Below are 18374 nucleotides of genomic sequence, written 5' to 3'. Positions count from 1 at the left end.
AATTAAGTGGATTACCTAGAGAGTTAATTCTAGATTTCCCACATGAACTGAAGTGTAGATGCTGTCCCTTTCCCTCAGTAGTTTCTTCCACATTTTAGTTGGTATAATTTTGTTTTTATTCATGTCAATTTGATATAAATTGGAACTATTTCAGTCTCAAATAATGTATTCTTAGGACCTGTGACCTCTTTAAAGGCAGCTAATTTTTCATTAAATCATAATTTGGGACAAATGTGAGGAGTTTTATCAAAACTCTACTTGATTTAATCTTCCCATTGCTATCTATAATTGTCCTTGAATATTTTTACAAATTCATTTTTCTCATCACAAGGCCCATTTACTATCATTTGGACATAAGTTTGTCCATTTCAAAGAGAATTTAGCAGTCTCTGATTTATTAATTTGGCACTGGGTCTCCATTTTCAGACGAGTGAGGGGAGGCAGGATTCATGTGTAGCAGGAAGGGAGGTCCAGGCCATGAAGACCACTGGAATGAGTTTGCTTTTCTTCTAAGATACAGGAATCTGTTGGAAGGTTGTGAGCAGTGGACTGCATATGTGAGGACCTGTGAAGTCAATTTAAGCCTGTGATAAAAAAAGGGGGAAAACATTCCACAATGTATACTTGACGACCGCTAGTCCCACCGACATACCAATTTCCCCTTGAGATGTCAGTAGATTGTTAAGCTCTGCGGCTTCATCAGGGGAAGTGGAGAGTGGGGCTGAATCTGTTGTTCAAGTAACCTTCGTAATAGTGAGTGGGCAGCAGGATAACACCTTCTGTGTCTTACCCAGATTCAGTAGACAGAATTGTGTCCAAAAGAAGAAAACAAGGTGAACTGATGCATGGGGTGATCTTTTTCGAGTTACATATTATATTAATATGTTAGAGTTAGCAAATTTTAACATAATTTAATAGATGTGATTATAAGATCACTAACAGAATCATCTTTCTAGATGCTTGGGAGACGATTTCAACAAGAGCTACCTGACTCCACAAAAAAACTGTCTATGTCAGAGGCTTCACTGGAGGATAGATCACGTTACCGTATGAATTCAGAAGCTGAGACACAGGATTTCAAGACATTAGAGCATATCAGGAGTCAGGTATGTGTGAAATGTAACCTGTCAACAGTTCATCTATAGTTGATTAATATAAAGTGTTTTAAGACCCTGATTTTCAAGGGCAGCTTTCTTTTGTGTTTTCGGTGTAATTAATTTATTATAATTTTATTATCTTTATAATGCACTTCTTCCTTAAACTCTGGCTTCCATCCTGCTATTTGCAACGTATGTTTTTTCTTATATCTATACCCTTGGTAACGTTGAGAAATAGGCAGCATTCCTCATAGAAATCGAGAGACTTTCTTCCTACTAAACAATATTTTGTAGTGATATCTCCATTACCAGGATGAAGCAGCCATTTAAAATCAGAAGATAATGCTTACTAGAACGATTCAGAAATTTGTCTTATTTCTTATCATCACTTTTGTAAATGGTTACAGCATTGGTATATATTTCATGGACTTCAAACTAACTTGTACAGAAAGTTCAGTATACAAACCAGTTGAAGTAGGCATTTCCTTCATTTTGTTTTCATTTTTGAAATATTGTAAAAGTGTAGAAATATGTTGATCATTATAGTATGCACACCCACAATAGAGAATTAAGAAAATAATCCAGATTCACTATATTTGTGTGTTTTTTAATCTTCATTGGGATGCAATCCCCATATCATATTTCACCATTTAAAATATACAATTCAATATCTCTTGTTACATTCAGAGAGATGTGGAACTATCACCACAATTATAGAACATTTCCATTACCCCCAAAAGAAACCCCACATCCCTTAGCTGTCACCCTATCTTCCTGTCTCTCCCAGCCTCAGGCAACCACCAATCTACTTTCTGTCTCTGTAGATTTGCCTACTTTGGATATTTCATGTAAATGGAATCACACGATGTGAGGTCCCTTGTGACTCGCTTCTTTCACGTAACATCACGTTTCCAGGGTTCCACCGTGTTGTAGCACACATCAGTTGTGAGCTATTTCTTCCTATTGCCCAATGTTGCTTCACCTTGTGGACAAAATACTTACCCATTCATCAGCTGATGGAACTTTGTGTTGTTTCCACTTTTTGGCTGTTAATAATTCTGCTATGAACACGAGTTTACAAGTTATGGTGGGAGCCAGTGTTTTGATTTCCCTGCCCCCGGATTTCTGGCTCCCAATCTGGCCTCTCCATGAAGCTTTCTCTGACTGTTTGAACTCTCATTGAACCCGTGTTCCTCAGCACTTGTCGGATAGTCTGTGCAGAGCAATCAAGCCCTAAATTTGACATAGTTTCAATTTTTCATGAGAGAGAATTCTGTCTTTCTAAGTATAAGTTTGTCTAAGGGGAAATAGTATTTGATGTGATGGCACCTATCCTTGCATAAATTGAAAATGTTTTCTTCAACAGTTGTTAGGATAAAATTAAATATTTTATACCAAACCAATACTTCCCCTTGGAGACATTGATATAATTAAACTTTTATTCTGAAAATATTTCTCACAATTATATATAAAACTGAAAGCACATCTCTAATAGAAAATTGTTCAGTGAAATGCTCATGTTCCCCCTGTCCATAAAAATAAAAAACTAAAATAAAAGGGAGCCAGCCCTTCCTGTCTGCAGCCAGCCAGGGTGTACAGGTCGATAGCACATTCTAACTACAGCTCGGAGGACGGCTTTTCTGATCTGCCAGAGCGTGCTGCTTCCATCTGCTCCTCTGAGTTCTGACACATCCCCACAGAACCAGTTGCTGGGAAGGAATTGATTTGGAAAGTTGGCTTTAGCACTAGAGTCCGTTATTTCCATATCAGTGGCTTTACCCTGCCTCTCACGGTCATATAAATTGTATGCTCAATCCAGGAGGTGGTATTTGCATTGTAGTCCATACTCATTATGGACTACACTGAGTGTACATAGGAACGTATACATTATTACAAGCAGAGAAAATGTACTGTTGGCTCTTGGAATTGGTAAAAGGATTTTAGTACTGGGGTTATATTCTGGGCTTAATGCTCCCCATTTTTTGACATTGCTGATAGTTTGATGAATGATTTCAGTGTAACTGGTGTAAGAGACCACTTCCATTCGCATCCCATCTGTGTAAAATATCAAATTTTATTAGAACCTAAAATACAGCAACAATAATGCTAACTGCAAACCCTTTGATTTTACTGTGTGCCATGTCCTTTTCTATTACATATGTTCCCTAATTTAATCTTCCCAATATCCCAGTGAGGTAGATGCCACTATTGTCTCATTTTATACATGAAGAAACTGAGACCCAAAAAATTTAAGTATTTTGCTCAAGGTCACCCAGCTAATAACTGGTGGACTTGGGATAAAAACCCAGGCATTTTGGCTCTTATTTAGTTACTGCCCCTCAAACTATTCCATGACTATCTGACTGCCCCCAAGAGTAGCCTGTTAACTTTCATAATCACTGGACTAGCCTGGTAATTCACTTATGTGAATATTTAAAATTAGAGTTGATGGGATGCTTGGAATACAGTATGTTTGATTTCTTGGGTATTTGTACCACAAGGTATGATAATTGTGAGAACTCATTCAAGAAAAAGTGCTCCATACCTCGTTGCTGACTATCACTGCGGTCACAAAGCTCCCTTTGGGAAGCTCTGCACCAATGCCACCGCCTAGTTCACAGTTCAAAGCACTTCTGGAACTCTTTTTCTGGAATGGCCATCATTGCTGTCATCATATTACCCTTGATGTCCTGAATGTCATCAAATAGTCTTCCTTTCCATATTTTCTTTATCTTTGGATAATGACATATTTAGTCACTGGGGACCAGATCAGGTGAGTAGGGAGGGTATTGCAATACAGTTATTTGTTTACAGGCTAAAAACTCCCTCAGACACAGTGCCCTGTGAGCTGGTGCATTGTCGTGATGCAAGAGCAATGAGTCGTTGGCTAAAAGTTCAGGTCGTCTTAACTTTTTCACACAATCTTTTAAGCAATTCCAAAGAGTAAACTTGGTTAACTGTGTGTCCAGTTGGTAGAAATTCATAATGAACAGTCCCTCACATATATATAAAAAAAGGGGAGCAACATCATTGCAACAGGTTTGCGAACTTAATTGTCAGATGTCATAGATCATCAGTAAACATAACTTTTTCTTTATTTTAGCTGCAAGAAGCAGGAGCTCGACATCCAGAGGATGCACGATGCACTGAGAAGATGCAAGATCACGTGCCAAAGTATAAGTTAAAGCAGCACAGAAAATAACTTGAGTATTTATAAAGCAGATGTGTAGTGTAGTATGACCATTAGATCAGTTATAACAATAAACACATGAGTGTGAAGCTGGGTCAAAATGTCAGCTTTGAGCTACCTTGAAAAGAATAATTTGTGTACATTATCTCTAATTTTGCACATTATGCAAAATTCACAACTAGAAAAATAGCACAATTGCCAAATCATGCGCTTTTCAAATTGTAAGATTTTATGTAGTTGCACCATAGATATTTGTTCAGTGATTATGTGGTATGCTTTAAAGTCAATGTGTGAGAATAATTATGTCAAAATATTCACTTTAGGCTTGAAGCTGAAAATACTGACCTAATACTGATAATTCAAAAGCTAATGGGCATAATCGAACAACTTCACAGGCACCTGTCAGGTACAAGTTTGGTAAGTGAATCTCTTCATTTCTGTCATACTGCAAAGGAATTTCTATGTCTCTCATAGTACCATATAAGGATATTTTAGACAATAAGAACAGTCTCATTAATAAAAGTACTGTATTCATGTTGATACTACTTGCTGGGAGTAACGTAATTCCTCTCCACAGAGAAAGAAATCTCAGTTCATAAAATTAATGATTTTTGTAGTAAGATTTTTATAGAAAAAGATTGTGATAGTCTAAAGGCAACATTTGACATACACCATGTTTCAATTATCCTTTCGTTTGTCCAACATTTGGGTTTTTCCAACTGTTGGCTATTGCTATTTATGCTGCCACAAACATCGGACTACAAATATCTGTTTGAGTCCAGGCATTTGAGTAATGATTTGATCCAGAATTCTAAATTTCCCTTGAAATCTAAACCCTTTAGTGAGATTTGGAGAATGAATTACTTTTAATGTTCTAATTTGTTTTCTTCATCATTAACGAATACTGGGTCATTAGGCAAATGTTTCCTGAAAAGAATATACTTTTCTCCTTGTTGGATTTTGAAAAAGAAAAGAGATGCCAGTGTAAAAGTAGAAATGAATGCCCAATCAAGTCCTTACATAGTAACATAGTGCTTCTAGCTTTGCAAGTTTAGAAACCAATCTTTTTCCACTCACTTGAGTTAATCATACGCTTTTAAAGATTGAACAGTTCGATGTCAGAAAAGATTGATGTGTCATCCAGGATGACAATTTCCTGATGGACAGTGAAAAACGTGTCACTATCTTTCCTAAGCAGAGCAACATTCCTCTGCCATCCTCCTGTCCTCTGTAGGAGAGGCTCCCTAGGATTTCTCATCATAAGATCGCATTGTGACCCCTGAGGTGGACCAATGACATAGATGTACCTTCCAGCTGGTGTCTTTCAGTCACAGTAGCCAGGTCTAAGCAATTTCATTAGACAGTCATGCCCATCAAGGGAAACAGAAGATTGTTCTGATGGTCCTTCTTGTGGCCAAAGAAACTTTGAAAAAAAATTTTTGTCTAGACTTCTTGTCAATTAAGTCACATTATGTTGCTAACATACTTTTCATATGAGTGACATGATAATGTGTTGATAAGGAGTCTTACATGAATGTGAGTTCCATGAGTTGTCACATCACAGCTTTATAGAGAAATCTATTATATTAAGGTATCAAAAATTGAAAAATTGGGGATTTGTGGTCAAGATAGCAGAGTAGGTAAATGCCATGCTTGCCTCCTCTCACGACCACATCAAAATTACAACTAAACTACAGAACAATCATCACTGAGCATCACCTGAAGTCTAGCTCAACCAAAGTCGTCCTACCTCTAGGGACATACAGAAGAAGTCACCTCGAGACTGGTAGGAGGAGCAGAAAAACAGAACGAGCTGATGCCAGACCCTTGTGCGACTGTCAGAAGTCTAGAAGGATATCTTGCTTGTCGAGGTCCACTAGGGGTGTGAGATGTCCCAGCTCCACACCAGGCATCCTAGCCCAGGATTCCAATGCTAGAGAGAGATGTCCCCATAGCTTCTGGCTGTGGAAACCACTGGTCATTCTGGTTGGGTGAGATGAAAAGGGTGGCTAGAGTCCCAGTTGATTCTTTTATAGGGCTTGGAATGGGCTTACTAACTGACAGATTCATTTGCCCTGAACTCTAACACTGGGCAGTAGTTCAGGGATATAAGGGGAGGAACTAAGCTTTTTGCCTTTAGGGTGATGGCTGGAGGGGAGCTTCTTCCCACACAGAGGTGCTTGTGGAATCCATTGTTTCTGTACTGATCCATCACCTGCTGCAGTGTGAGACATAGATGGCCTCCATCTCTTGAGTCTACATCAACCTGGCTAACACTGTCCACCCACCCTGGTGATTCCCTGAGAACCTGCCCCACCTAACTTGAGAGCCAACCCAAGCTTCTTCCAGTGACTTTTCCAAAAAAAAAAACATCCTGTCTTGGCTCATGCTGCAGACTTGCCTAAAATCTCTCAAAGGTTCACAAAACCTAAACAAGCGTTATGTGGCCTCAGCTGTCCTTTACTTCTTGCTGTGTAGACCCAAGATGGCACTAATGGAAGCTGGCTATGGTTCATAACTGGAACTCTTGAGGCACCTCCAAAGCCGGTGCAGGTGGCAGCCATCTGCATCCTGCTTTGTGGTCAAGCTAGGTGGCCCTCTGCAGGACACAGGCTGCAGCTGAACTTGGCCTGTGGCCGGGCCACTTCTAGGAGTCCCTAGGGCTGACATACCTGGTGGCCATCTTTGGACAGAGCAGGAGCATCACCGCTCTGGTGCCTCCCAGAAAGACACAACCAAAGTGTACACAGGGCAGACACCAGTGCCCTGCTAAAGCAAATCCTGCTCTATAGGGGCAGCCCCTGCAAAAACAGCTCCTCCACTGTAGTCATGGTCAGTCCTCACAACCACACAGTCTGACGATCAATGCCTCCCATTGGCATGCAAACAGCAGCCAAGGCTGCACTACAACAGGAGAGCACAGAGAACTCACACAAGGGGCAGAGCTGCCGCCCCCGGCTCTGGGTACCAAGGAGGCTGTGCCGCACGGCCCCACAGGACACCTACTATATAAGGCCACTCAAATAGGCCTGGGAGACACAGCAGTCCTACCTCATACACAGAAACATTCAGAAGGAGGGAGCCAACATGGGGAGTCAAGGAAACATGCCAACTAAAAGAACAGAAGAAACCTCCAGAAAAATACTGAGCAAGATAGAGACAAGCAATCCATCAGATGCAGAGTTCAAAACACTGGTTATTAGGATGCTCAGGGACCTCAAGAAGAACTTCCACTAAGACATAGGAAACATAAAAATGAAGATAGAAAACATAAAAATGAACCAGTCATAAGTAAAGAATAAAATAACTGAAAAAGCGAATGTCTTAGAGGGAATGAAAACTGACTAGATGAAGCAGAGAATCGAATGAGTGATTTAGAAGATACGGTAGCAGAGAATACCCAGTCAGAACAGCAAAAAGAATCCAAAATATGAGGACAGTTTAAGGGACCTCTGAGAATGTCAAGCATACCAACATTATCATATGGGGTACTACGAGAAGAAGAAATGAAGGAATTCGAAATGTACTTGATAATGACTGAGAACTTCCCTAACTTGGTAAAGGAAATGGACATATAAGCCCAGAATTTCAAAGAAGATGAGCCCAAACAGGCCCATACCAAGATACGTCATAATTAAAATGCCAAAGTTTATAGGCAAATAAAGACTTTTTAAAACAGCAAGCAAAAAGCAGTTAGTAACCAGTAAAGGAGCACCCATAAGACTAGCAGGTGATTTCTCAAGAGCAACTTTGTAGGCCAGAAGGGATTGGCACAAAATATTCAAAGTGATGAAAGACATGCCTACAACTAAGATTTCTTTACCCAGCAAAGCTATAATTTAGTATCATAGGACAGATCAAGAGCTTTCTGGAGGAAAAAAAAAAAAAAAACTGAAGGAGTTCATCAGTACCAAACCAGTATTACAAGGAATATTAGAGGGACTTCTTTAAAAGGAACAAAAAAGGAAGAACAAAAACATCAATCATAAAATAGCAGTAACTACATATCTATGCACAATTACTTTATGTGTAAATAGATTAAATTCTCCAATCAAAACACAGGGTGGCTGAAAGGATAAGAAAATAAGATCCTTACATATGCTCCCTACAACAGACTTGCTTCAGATCAAAAGACACAGAGACTGAAATTAAAGGGATATTTCATGAAAACAAAATAAAATTTAAAAAGCCGTGGGAGCAATACTTGTATCACACAATATAGACTTTTAAACAAAGGCTATCACAAGAGTTGAAGAATGACCCAGATATCCCACTTCAGAGAATTTATCCAAAGAAACCGAAAAATGCCAATTCGAGGCGATGTGTACGTCAATATGTTCACTGCAGGATTCTTTACAATGGCCAAGATGGGCATGCAGCCTATCAATGGATGAATGGATAAAGAAGAGATGATACATGTATGCAATGGAATATTGCTTGGCCACAGAAGGAAATGGGCTCTGGCCATCTGTGGCGGTGTGGATGGACCTGGAGGGTACAGTGCTGAGTGGAGTGTGTCAGACCGAGAAAGATGCACTGTGACTGTGCTTCTAAGTGGAATTGAAGAAGAGAACAAACAAACAGAAAAAAGTTCATACATACAAAGGACATTTTGTTGGTTGCCAGCTGGGGGTTAAAAGGGGAGAGATTAAAAAGTACAAATTGGTCGTTACAAAGTAGTCATGGGGATCCAGGGTTTAGTATAAGGCATGTATTAATGATATTGCAATAACAACACATGGCATCAGATGAGTACTAGGTAATTTAGGGTGATAGGTGGGAGAGGAGTTAGGAGCAGGGTGGAAAAGGTGAAGGGGTTAAAAAGTACAAATTGGTAGTTACTAAATAGTCACGGGGATGTAATGTAAAGCATGGGGAATATAGTTAATACTATGACAATAACTATGTATAGTGCCAGGTGGGTACTGGATGAGTCAGGGGAATCACTTTGTTAAATTACTTAAATTCTAACCACTATGCTGTACACCTAAAATTAATATAAAATAATATTGAATGTCAAAAAATTGAAAAATTTGTAAAAACACCCAAAACTGATTAAGCTTATACCAAAATAATGAGGGACGATAGGTTCCTAGGGGAAGTAATTAGGATCTCAACAAAATTATCAGCCACCATAAGGTCTACCCTGTAAATCAAAAGTTTAATTACGACAGGTTTCAACGAATTCGATCAATAGCCCCCCAGGTGAGAGAGTACCTGGAGTAAGACATTTGATTCACACAATGTGAGAGGAAGCATCTGGACTGGGAAGAAAGGATAGCTCCAACTGACTTAAGCTGTCAAACAAGATGGTGGAGTGTACTTGCGAAAGGAATTTCAGAACACTTCCATAGGTCAGGTCAGGTCCCAAGGAATAGGAAGTTATTCAATAGAGCAAACAAAAATGGAAAGGCGAATAGTAGATAATGTGAACCTTATGAAAAAACTTATGCATTCTGAGAGAAAAATAGGACAAAGTATGCTGGTCAACATCCTAAGGGTGAGGAGCTGCCAAGAACTGAAAATAACGCTATGTTCACAGTAACAGTGATAAGAATCCCCATGAAATGTACCAGATGAGCTGATCCACAGCAAGTCATGGTGTATGAGTGTGTGGTTGAGGGACACTGTCTATGAGGAGCTCCAGGGGAAAAAGGAAAGTACAGATGACCTCAGTAAAGGGGTCAAGGCTGCCACTGTAGATGAGGGAATGTGGTTTGAAGCACTGGGATGTAAAGAACTGAGAGCATTTAAAAAGAGGAATAGAAAAGGGTCAAGGCCTGACCACCAGGACTGCTGTTCAGAGATGAGTTGGGCTAGGAAGACTATAGAAAGGGTGTGGGCATCCTTATCAGTTGCTGCTGAGAAGTAAAGCAGGACAAGGACTAAAAGAGATGACCCTGAAAAATGTTTTCGCGCAATTATAAGGACAGAAAGTCAGGCTCTCATGTAAAAGAAGAGAATAAGTGGCGAAAATATGGACCTGGGGATGAGACCACACATTAAAGAGGGTTAGAGTCCAAGGAGAAAAACAAGATGACAGAAAAAGTTACAGGAATCAAGAAAAAGTTATGTGTTTATATAATATAGAGAAGATAAACTTTAGTTAAAGAGAAAAATATTTACTAGAAAAGCAGAAATTGAAACCTATGGAAGAACGCTTAACAGAGAATGAGTGTCTTCCTCTGATGCTCATATCAGATTATCACAATAATGTAAGGTGGACTGCACGGGAAGTTTTCAAAGATTATCGTAGAAAAATGTGATTCCATAAGCCCTGTAAAATTTTGAACTGTTGATGAAAATGTCTCTGGAGGCATTTCTACAAACTGAAATGTAAATAGAGCCACTATTTAAATCAGGTCTTTAACACTTAGTATTTTTACATGTAAAAACGTCTGTTTTTAAGAAAGTTTGGCAATTTAAATTCCAGGAAACCAATGATGACACTGTAAAATCAATTTCAGCTGTTTTAAGAAAAGTCATTGTTTTTGAAATCTGCCCTTACTGGCATCAGGTTTATAAACTACATTTTATACACCTGTCTACATATATTCCTCATGAACTCATGAGGAATAATGTTTTAAAGAAAGAAGAGTGAGTCTCTAGAATTTTAAAATTAACTTTGTTTAAAAATGTTTTTCAAAGTCTGAGGATGAAAAGGAACAATTAAAGTACTATGAGAAGTTAGAATCTCTGCAATATAATTTGAATCAACAAAAGAAGAAAAATGATGAATTAGAGACCGAGGTTACCAGGTAAGGTTTTAATATTTCAGATCATGTCAACCATTAATTACTATTTAATTATAATTCTTACTTTATGAAAACCTAAGTACAAATGTATTTCATACCTGTAATTTTCATAATTAAACAAGTTATCCTACTTACGAATTTACATCAGAAACTCACAGCATAGTCAAACTTGTGTGAATGCCAAAATATTATACCTACTCTTGAATGATTCCTAAAACTATAATGACCGTGTCTTTTGCATATACTGTCAACTGCACTCTTCCTGGTCTCCATTGAATCTTTATTTCTGCAGGATGTCTGTGCTCTCTTTGGTAATCTTTCCTTCTTTTTGTAGTGTTCTTCCCTTCAGCATTCTAACAGTTTAATGTCTAAAAACCTATCTGTGGTATTGTTTAACAACATCAGAATTGTTATTGATTTGGCTTCTATGTTCTTTCTACTTTTTTGTCAGTTATAAAATATGTCATACATACCAAACCATATGTATAACTTAAAAAAGAATGAGATGAGTAATCATCTCACTCAGATAATAATGGAATCTTTCCCAACGTCTGGGAATCCCGCACGTGGCTTGCTTTCTGTTTACTTGCTGCTTACTGAATGAAGTTTTTTCTCTGATTCTCCTCAGTGTTTTTTCTCCCATGTCACTGTCTTTCTCTGCATTGTTTTGTATTCTTCTCATTTTGTTAACTTTGTGCTAGCAAAGATCTCTTCGTAAAACAGACTCGAAGAGACTGTGACACATTATCTCTCCAATTTCCTTTCTTCTAAAGCCCTGCCCCTTTCCTTTCCCCTCCACTCAGACTTCAGATTTTTCTTTCCGGTTTCTCTTTCTATTTTGAATGATCTCTTGTTGGTACCTACTTTCTTTTCTTCTGGCAGACTGCGGTCAGTAGGCACCGAATGGTATTTTGGTGTCTTTTCAAAACATCCACATATATTATACTTTTCTTCTTCACCTAGGATACTAATCTCTGGTTTATAGCTGATATTTAATATGTTTGATACTAACAATCTTAAGTGGATATTAATAATACTTTAATTATAAGAACCTTACATTGTTACAATATGAAGTCTGTATCATATGTATCACAATTGTTTTATGTTACTTACCTAAGGTTATAATTTTATTAGTATGCTTTCAAACTCTTATACTGGAACAAATAGGAGAGGATCATAATTTATAGATTTGTTTATTTTGTATGATAGACATATCATCTCTTTAAATAATTACTAAACATTTACTCTTAAAGAATTTGACTTACTCGTTTTCTACAATTCTGCAGACTGAAGACCCTCTTTCAGAATACAAGGATGCTACATGACAGTCAAAATGGAGAGGTTAGTTTCCTTGGAGATTTAGAACCCAATCAATCTGAAATGGATATTCAGATGGCTAGGTTAAAACAGAAGGTACTTTGTAATCCGTTTGGGACCCAGAAATCACTTAATTTGGGGAAATAGAAACCACTCAATGCTTTGAGCAGTACAATATTGATTTCTCTCTTAATTTTACAGACTCAAGCAGTGAAAAAGATAGCTTATTTTCTATATCATTTTTCTATAAAAGGGCATACTGTTACCTCTCCTATGTCTCAACCCTGGCTAGTGATCTAAAGCCAAGAAGGACACCGTTGCATGACCCCAAAGCACTGGCTCCAATCTTCATTGAGATGTAATGAACATAGCATGCAGTTCCATCATTTAAAGTATGCAGTGCAGTGGCTTTTAGTGTATTCAAAGCTTTATGCAGTCATCATCACAATCAGTTTTACAACATTTTCATCACCCTGGAAAGTATCTGTGTACTGTTAGCCTTCACCGTGTGCCAATCTGCCCTTCCCACTCTTCCTAGCCCTAGGGAACCACTAGTGAACTCTCTGCTCCATATTGTGGTTTTGATGTAGTTTTTTCTGATGACTAATGATGCTGAGCAATCTTTTCCCATGCTTATTATCCATTTGTATAACTTCTTTGAAAAACTGTTGTTTCAATTCCTTTGCCCTTTTAAAATTGCACTGTCTCTTTCTTGTTGAATTGTAAGAGTTCTTTATATATCCTGGATACAAATCGCTTATCAGATATAGGATTTTCAAATATTTCTCCCTTTCATTAGCTTGCCTTTTTAGTCTTTCAATGGTATCCTTTAAAGCACAGAAGCATTTTATTTTAATGGAGTCCAGTTAATCTATTTTTTTAAACACTCAGTTACGAACTCTTTCATGAAGACGTATAACTATGCTTTCTTCTAAGCTTTTATAATTTTAGCTTTTACATTTTGAGATAATTTTTATATCTGGTATGATGTAGAGCTCTAATTTTTTCTTTTGCATGTGGATATCCAGTTGATCCAGTATCATTTGCTCAAAAGACTATTCACCTCCAATTGGATTTTTTAGCACCCTTGTCAAAAATCACTCGGCTCTACATATGAGGTTAATTTCCGGATCCTTAATTTTGATTCATTGATCTATAGATCTGTCCTTACGCCATTACCAAATCAAATGTTATGAGAACGCTTCCCCAGTCATCTTGCATATTACCAGATGCCTTATGGAATAATAAAATGTCAATGTAGGGGAATATCTTTAATTCCACTTCTGTGGAGATGTTTTGCTTCTGGATGGAGACTGTGGCCTGCAGACCTTGGTGACCTTATGACATGATGGGATATTAGGCTTACAAAGTCGACTCATTCCTTTTGTTTTCTTCATTCAAAACATTAATCTTTAACCCAGTGCCTCCCTTTCCCTCCCATTTCCATCAAATGTCGGTAATAGGATCTGACACTTGGTGACAACTTTCTTCATTTTGTCTATCTCCTAATCCATAGCCTCTTCCATAGATTTCACTGTCTAGGAAGGAGAAGATGAAACCAGGACCATCTGCTTTCCTCTTTAGAAATCTCTCTAATCCATCATCTTGCAATTGAAAAGTAGATTCTGTTTGACCCGGTTCTTTTCTGAAACACTGGTGCCAATCTTGTTCTTGGCATAGATCCTACATTCTCAGAAACACATTGAGATGCATAGTTGTACCTTTAGCTTCATATATAATTAATGGAATAAATATTTCATCCCATCCAAAGAAAACATTTCAAGAGTACAGCTGTTAAAATTCAGGAAGTAATTAATCAATCAGAAAGAAATAATAGATTCGTGATGTGAATTATAAAATGTCAAAGCCTTTTTTGTGATACGGAGAAGCATTTTGGTATAAGATACAGAAGACATGGTCTTCCCTTCCCATACAAACAAGCTTGAAGTACGGTAAAGGAGAGATTGTATTTAAATAGTGCCAGAGGACACTATGATTGTTTTACTACTGAGATTAAAAATGATTCCATAATGCTCTCTATTTCCTCACCGAGGAAAAGGAAGTGAAGATTGAGTACTAGATTGATGAATAAATATTGAAAGCTGCCTATCTCTTTTAGAATTTTAGGGAATGGAAATCAGGAAAAAGGTTTGATTTTGGTTATTAACTGGCTATTTCTAGTTTTACAACTATCGTACTAGAAATCATATGTCTCCTTGCCAGCCTTCCTTATCCTGTACGTTGAGGGAAGCTTCTAAAGATGCCTACCTGCCTAGCTGTCGTTGAAGGGAACCCTTGAGATACTTCTTATGCTTTTCTTGTATTCACTGCTTCTTCTCATTAGCATTGTGTGTCATTAATAAGTCAATCTCCACATTACTTAGATTACACTATAAAGGAGACTAAAGGCATACCTCGGAGATATTGCAGATTTGGTTCCAACCACAGCAATACACTAGTAACCCAATGAAGTGAATCACAAGAATTGTGCATATAAATTTATTTTACACTAGTCTGTAGTCTATTAAGTGTGTGGTAACATTATGTCTAAATAGACAGTGTACATACCTTAATTAAAAAGTACTTCATTGCTAAACTGCCAAACATAATCCAACTGGGTCGGAAAAGTGCTGTTCATACACTTGGGGAATGCATGATTGTCAAAAGCTTTCAATTTGTAAAACATACTTGCAAAACACAATACAGCAAAGTGCAATAAAAGAAGATATCTGTAATTAATAACTTATCAGTTACGTTTCCTATTATCTCTTTTTTTAATCCAGGAGGTGTGGCTATTTTTTCCTTAAATCTCTAATGGAGTAGTTGAAATAAACAACAGTTATTTGACTCACAGATCCATACTTAAGAAGAGTGTGGCCAGAACCATCTGTCTCCGTTCCCCTCAGCTTCAATTGGGGCGGCTCGATGGCTGGAGGCTGGAATCATTTGAAAGTTTGCTCAGCAACGTGTCCGGTAGTTGGTGCCTACTGTTGGTCGGCTCTCTAGCTGGAGCAGACGGCAGGAACACCTACACCTGAACACCCGGCTCGCATTGTGGCCCGAGCCTCCCCACAACACGGGGCTGGATTCCAAGGTTCAGATCCTCAGAGACATAACCAACAGGAGCTGTGTTGCCCTTTGTGAAGGAGTCTTGGAATTCACACGAAATGTCTTTCAACATATTCTGTTTATTAGGAGCCAGTCACTAATGTTGACCCATATTCTAGTGGTTTTATGCAATGAATATTTCAAAATTTACGGACACATTTAAAAACCACCTTGATCTGTCCACTGGCCACAATTCTTTACGTTCCCCCCACATGGAAAATACACTCATCCCTACACAATACTCGCCACAAGTCTCAATTTAATGGCATCAGGCTCAGGTTCGAATCTAAGATTTTACCATCTTAGTCTGGTGCAAATGGTGATGAAGGGCCTGGGTTTTGGTTTCTAGGATAAAGCCCCTTGAGGACAATTCCTTTCAATATGAAAACATGAGAAAGGAAGAGACAAGTTATCTACCACCCACACACCCAACATTCTGCTCGACTGCTGAAGTTTCCCCTGCAGAAATAGAAAGTGGAAAGCACGTTAGTCCATAGCAATTCTGAAATACAGCCTGATGTGTGCTGTCCGTTCTTTGATTAGGACTGAGTCCTAATCATGCCAATGCTTCTCCATGGCCCTTTGCTGTCCCCTGTGAGCTCTTTGTTCTGTCCTTTTCATAAGAAATGACCTGTGCTTGCAGCTCTTCCCTCAGCGTCATTCCTCCACCCAAATGTCTAAGACCCACAGGCCTCCTCTATTTTTCACTCTCTTGGTTTTTATTAGTCCAAGGTAACAAGGTAGTTTTTTGCTACTTGATTATCCTAAAAACTTGGAGTTGCGTGAGAGTTTATTGGGGTTCGTGCCATTAGAAAAGCCACCGTCATACATCGTTTTGAGATAAGCTCTTGGGCTTCCTGTAGCTGTTGTAGGACCATGCCTTTAAAATTCTTTTCCTCCGAAGAGCCTTCCAGGAATTTAAGGCCCCGCTTTAACTCTTTCGAAGTCTTGAGGAAGGCTTTACAGTCTTGTCCTCATCCGTAGATCATGTCTTCCTGGGAGCACAGCGAATTTGATCTTCACTCAGAAGCCATTTCTTCATTTTAGCATGATTTGACAACAGGGCATGTGGGAGAGGCTGTAAATGGGAAACACATTTGAACACAATAAGTCCTGGTTCCTTTACAGTTCACAGTCTTTCGTTAGCTCATGTATCTCATGGATGTTACTTGGTTACTTCACAGCAAGAGTCCCCTTTCATCCGGATTTCAGACTCATTTTCTTCACTAGCTGAGAAGTCTTTGTGGCCATCCTCTTTAGGGGCCCGCAAGCCCCCAATAACCGTCTCTTGGAGGCTCTTGTGGGTGTCGTTCTCATTCTTCTCCACATCCTTTCGGGTTCCACCTACCTCCTGGTGGAAAGGCACTCCTACAGGTTTTAGATTGCTTTTCTTTGTGGCCTCACACCATTTTGAATATCATTATCAATGCAGTTGTTCATTGCTGCTCAAGAAACCAACTCAAAAGCTAGTGGCTCAAAACAGCATCTGTTTTGTTCACCAGTGATGCAGTTGAGTGAAGCTCAGTGAGACCAGCTCATTTCTGTTCCACTTGGCATCAGCTGCGTTGCCATGAAGCTGCGAATGAGAATCATCTAAAGGCTGTTACACACACGTGTAGCAGTTGAAGCAGGGTTTTCGCGGGGACGCCCACTGGGGCCGTCTCAGCATGAACATCTGTAGGAGGCCTCGCTGTGTGTCCTGGGCTTCTTCATCTGCAAAACATGGTGGCTGGGTTCTCAGGGCGAGCTTCCCGAGAGAAAGTCAGATGGAAGCTGTATCACATTTTCTGCCGCAGGCATAGCATTCTCACAGCAGTTCTGCCCTATTCCATGCACTAGAATCCAGTTACATCCTAAGGCCAGCACATATTAAAAGGGAGGGAATTTCATGGAGAAATGTCAAGAATTTGTAGCCATGTTTTAAAAACACTACATCCATCCACTCACCTCATCTTACCAAATAAGCATTGTATCTACAGGAAAGTAGTTCTACCCAACTCAGTATCACTGAAATTCCAGCAGATTTGTTGTTATTATTGCTGTTTAGGATGTTCTTGTATATTGTGGAAAGAGAGGATTACAAGATAGCATTATCGAATTAAGACACTTTTTTGTTGTTGAAAAAATGTAGCGATCATCTCACTAAACATTCACAGTGTGAGATGTGATTTCTCCTTAACCTTGGGAATCATTTCTTCTTGAAAGCAATTCAAATTACCATGAAACATTTGTAGCTGACGGAGGCCTAACTATCTCAAGATGAGTTACTTGTAACTCCCTACAACTTCGTAAGAAATTACGGAGAGTTAAAATGGGGAACAGCTGAGAGACTATCAACTCAGAGGTGACTTACAGTCATTTTATAGAAGAAAAACATGAACCAATCATTCAGGAAATCGTAGAAAATCAAGTACAGATGTTGTGTGGCAAAGTCGATGACAATAAAGGATACATTTTTGAGTCTCCTGGTGCTTTTCTCTTTGTTCTTCATTCTGAGTAATTCAAGTTTCCACATTCTAAGACTCTACGACAGTATGGATGACATTTTATGGCAACTGAGTTTATTTCACAAGTTGATACTGGTTTGGGGTTAGACTATTCTCAGTCAACTTCCTTCGTAACCAAATCATACTATCTTACTCATTCAGAATGATGCTCTCAAAGCAAAACTGGAAACTGCATCTTCAGAATGTCTCCATCTGTGGGGTGGCCAGTTGGCTCCATGGTTAGAGAATCGTGCTGGTTCCAATCCTTGGTAACCAAGGTCGCTGGTTCGATTCCCACATGGACCAGTTAGCTACACCCTCCACAACTAGGTTGAAAACAATGGCTGGAGCTTGGAGCTGAGCCCCCAGTGGGCGGCCGGCCAGTTGGTTCAGTGGTTAGAGCGCAGTGCTCATAACACCA

At 38.9% G+C, this 18374-nt stretch overlaps 1 protein-coding gene across 1 annotated transcript in view; it reads left to right on the top strand.

Annotated features, from left to right (window-relative positions):
• Positions 1 to 18374, top strand: part of LOC308495666 (ankyrin repeat domain-containing protein 26-like) — a 49941-nt gene that overhangs the window by 1244 nt on the left and 30323 nt on the right. The window contains exons 2-6 of the mRNA XM_081080640.1: positions 957 to 1106; positions 4201 to 4271; positions 4611 to 4704; positions 10936 to 11045; positions 12329 to 12383. Of these exons, the coding sequence (XP_080936766.1) occupies positions 957 to 1106; positions 4201 to 4271; positions 4611 to 4704; positions 10936 to 11045; positions 12329 to 12383 (480 nt within the window). The remainder of the gene's footprint in view (positions 1 to 956; positions 1107 to 4200; positions 4272 to 4610; positions 4705 to 10935; positions 11046 to 12328; positions 12384 to 18374) is intronic.

This window comes from Rhinolophus hipposideros (genome assembly GCF_964194185.1).
Source record: "Rhinolophus hipposideros genome assembly, contig: HAP1_SCAFFOLD_87, whole genome shotgun sequence".
Classification (NCBI taxonomy): domain Eukaryota; kingdom Metazoa; phylum Chordata; class Mammalia; order Chiroptera; family Rhinolophidae; genus Rhinolophus; species Rhinolophus hipposideros.
This window is presented reverse-complemented; position numbering and strand designations above follow the sequence as displayed.